The sequence below is a fragment of the Neopelma chrysocephalum genome, unplaced genomic scaffold (genome assembly GCF_003984885.1).
Source record: "Neopelma chrysocephalum unplaced genomic scaffold, ASM398488v2 Primary Assembly neopelma1_84, whole genome shotgun sequence".
NCBI lineage: Eukaryota > Metazoa > Chordata > Aves > Passeriformes > Pipridae > Neopelma > Neopelma chrysocephalum.
Window position 1 is genome coordinate 8,797,006 of NW_020897746.1, and position 3,443 is coordinate 8,800,448.

General features: G+C 37.9%; 1 protein-coding gene across 2 annotated transcripts in view; it reads left to right on the plus strand.

The window, feature by feature from the left end:
- The window catches only part of PSMD12 (proteasome 26S subunit, non-ATPase 12), an 8,712-nt gene extending 6,441 nt beyond the window's left edge, over positions 1-2,271 (plus strand). The window contains exons 9-11 of one of the 2 annotated variants that reach the window (XR_003535640.1): positions 239-413; positions 866-998; positions 1,826-2,271. Coding sequence is in view for 1 of the 2 variants with exons in the window: in XM_027692018.1 (XP_027547819.1) it covers positions 239-413; positions 921-998; positions 1,826-2,035 (463 nt within the window). In the remaining variant the exon portion in view is untranslated. The remainder of the gene's footprint in view (positions 1-238; positions 414-865; positions 999-1,825) is intronic. The other variant, XM_027692018.1, reaches the window with a different exon arrangement.
- The last annotated feature ends 1,172 nt before the right edge of the window (positions 2,272-3,443 follow it).

Consider the following 3,443-nt stretch of genomic DNA (forward strand, 5'->3'; position numbering starts at 1 on the left):
ATATCTCTATATATCTCTATATATCTCTATATATCTCTATATATCTCATCTGTTTTTTATTAGAAAAGTCTGATTTGAGCTGCCCCCTGACAGCATGAGGTATCAGAGTATATTCAAGAACAATGAATATTAATGTTAATAAAAATAAAACATTTCAAATCATGCCTTTGGTCTATTATAAGTATGAACTAAGCCTTATTAATACAGGATTGTAATCCAACTTTACTAAACCCTTTAGAGACCTCCTAAAACTATTTACCACCATGGAGCTGATGAGGTGGAGTGCCCTAGTTGAAGAATATGGGAAAGAGTTGAGAGAAGGATCCCTTGACAGTCCTGCAACAGATGTTTTTGGGTGTACAGAGGAAGGTGAAAAGAGATGGAAAGATTTAAAGAACAGAGTTGTGGAACATGTAAGTCTGACTGTAGCTGTGTCCTCAGTGCCTTGGCTAAAACTGCTTTTTGCTTCCTGTAGTTTAATAACAAGGAAACCCAAAAAAGTAGGTAGTAAAGCAGCAGATAATGTGCCTTTTCTTTGTGTTGTAGTTCAACACTTTATTTGCTTGTATATCTTTGTGGTAGGTACATATGTGGCACAATTGCCAGAAAAAAGAGCATATTGCACTCAAATGGTGAGATTTAGCATTCACATTTCAATAAAACAGAAACTGTAAAGTCTTGCTTTGTATTAAATTCATAAATGGTTGATTTCTTTTCTTAAGAATTTGCCACATAGAGATTTTCATACCTTTTATTAACAAAAGAGCTGTTTGTTCACAACTCCCTCACACACCCCATGCCGGACTGCAGTTAGAGCACTACAGTTCCTAATCTGCTTTTAACATGGACTTTTATATTTTTGCAGCCTGCTTCAATTATTTTTTGCACATAACCCTCTACTCTGAACACTTTTATTCCAGAATATTAGAATAATGGCTAAATATTATACCAGAATTACAATGAAGAGAATGGCACAGCTCCTGGATCTGTCTGTTGATGTAAGTGTTGCTTTGCTTCTCTTTCTTTCCTGAAGGGTGTGGATATGTGTGTGTGGCTGTGTTTGTGGCAAAAATGTGAGTATTCAGCAGAGGAATATTCTTGTTGATTTGATTTCCTGCCTTTATGGGAGGTAGAAAAGTGTTCTTTACTCCAGGCAGAGCTCAGTTTTGTGATGCCTGTGCCCATAAGGCAAAAGCTGCTCTTAAAAACTCGTTTATATTCAAGATCTTGTTTAAATGCTGGAGTTTCTTGTGTTTCAGTGTTAAAAAGTTCTTGTCAATGGGTGATTAAAACCAGCTGAAGACACAGAAAGGTTCCTCACCTTTAAATGTCCCTGGTCAGAGGTGGAGGTACTTTGGGAACCCAGGGTGGAGAGGTCTTCCTGCCATCCCCCTTTGTGCTTGCAAGAGCTTTTTAAAGAGAGTGACGCATCGTGGCATATTGGTATTTTGACTGCAAATAAAAAGCTTTGCCCTACTGCCTTTTCATTAAATCTGCTTTTCCACAAACTGATAATAACCCTTTTTTTTTCCAGTGGTCAGTTGTTCACAGGGATTTTCCTCTCCCTGGCTTGTCACGTGGCTCGCTTTCATATCTGTGTAGCCAAGTACTTTAAAGTATAGAAATCTGTATTAAATTTTTAATTTTTAATTTCATGGGAGATAATCAGATATAGGTCAAACAGAAAAAAAAAAAGGTTTTTAAAGTGCGATGTTGTTCCAGCTGTTCTGTTGGATATAACAGAAATCTTGTTCCTGGTGCTTTCGTGCTGTCTGGGAGGAATTCTGATGCTGTTAATTTGACTCAGTGCTGTTTGTCTTTCCAGGAATCGGAGGAGTTCCTGTCTAACCTAGTAGTTAATAAGACCATCTTTGCTAAAGTAGACAGGCTGGCAGGAATTATCAATTTCCAGAGGCCTAAGGACCCCAACAATCTACTCAATGACTGGTCTCACAAGCTCAACTCCCTCATGGCCCTAGTTAACAAAACCACACATCTCATTGCCAAAGAAGAGATGATCCATAACCTGCAGTAAGGTGCCTCAATAATCTCAGTGCTTTTAAAGAAGGCATTAAATCTTCATAATAGAGACTATTATTACAAGTGTGTATATGGTTTGTTTTCTCCCTGTCAAGCCTTCCTGGTCTAAAATTTAGAACATAATTCTGAAATTCCCGTTGACAATTAAGTTCCCTTGATTATTCATTCAGTTGTTAAATGTTTTTGCTACAATTGGTGAAAGAACATAATAAAACTGTATTGCCTGTATAATAATAGTCTTGTGATTTCTTTTTTTCCACGTGTACCTTTACCTGTCTAACACATAATTCTGTGGTTATTTCATTACAGGACTATTTTTGAGGCTGTGATTGAGAGGATTTACTGTAAATAATTAAATCCTAGGGGTTTACAGTGAGGTAACTTATTGTAAAGTTAAGTCAAGATACTGTTTGAACAAAATTCTGGATGTTTATGCTTAAGAATAATGCTATTTCTTGTGATTTGGTACTGCAGTTAGATTTTATTAATTAATTCTGAACTGACAGAGCAATCAATTCATGAGTAGGTACCTAAATCTTGTCTATTTGGTGCAAGTCACTAATTTTCCCTGTTTTGTTGTTATACTTTTTAATGGCTACAATAGCAATTAATCAGTTACTTTGAAGCTTCTGCTTCTCATCATAAATGTGATACATTCAGAGAAGAAAATGCCCTATTTATTATTTGCTTTTACCTCCTGCAGTGGAGGGAAGCTGTGGACTTTTCCCCATGTCCCTGGTCTGTTTTTTTAAGGAGGTAAAATAGCACAGATAGTATAGTAAGAATCAATGGAACATTGCTTGAATTTGCTCTGATTTTGAATGCTTTTTAATGCTAACCATAACCACTCTGCTCATAATTAATTAGGTAGAGCCTCCAATTGTAAATGATGGATTGAGATGTGTATAAATCCCATATCTTCACAAAGACACTGAACTTCATTCAGACCAACACTCTTATCATGTGAATACCCAGGAAGTCTGGAGACCAAGCAGGGATTTCGAGTGAGGGAGGTCTGTGAAGGGACAGGAAAAGATGGAAGCTTGTGAGCAGGTTTGCATTGGAAATGCAGACTTTGGCCATACTTATGGGAGATTTGGGAATGTCATTTTGGAGGCTTGTAACTTTAAAAGCCCCACCAATCCAGCTCTCTGCACTTGAGCAACAAAAAAGCAGCTGAACTCTCGGTGAGGGAAGGGAGAGAGAGGAGCAGCTGTTCAGAATGCACAGGATGCTCAGCATCTCACTTCCTAACTTGTATTATAACTCAGTGGAACAAGTTGTGTAAAACCTTGTCCCAGCCCTGCCTGAGCCTGGGATGTTCTGGTCGTTGTGAGGCCTCAGTAATATAAGCAAACCTGGCTCCTGCCAGGACAAGGGACAGAGTAACTTAAAACCCAGCC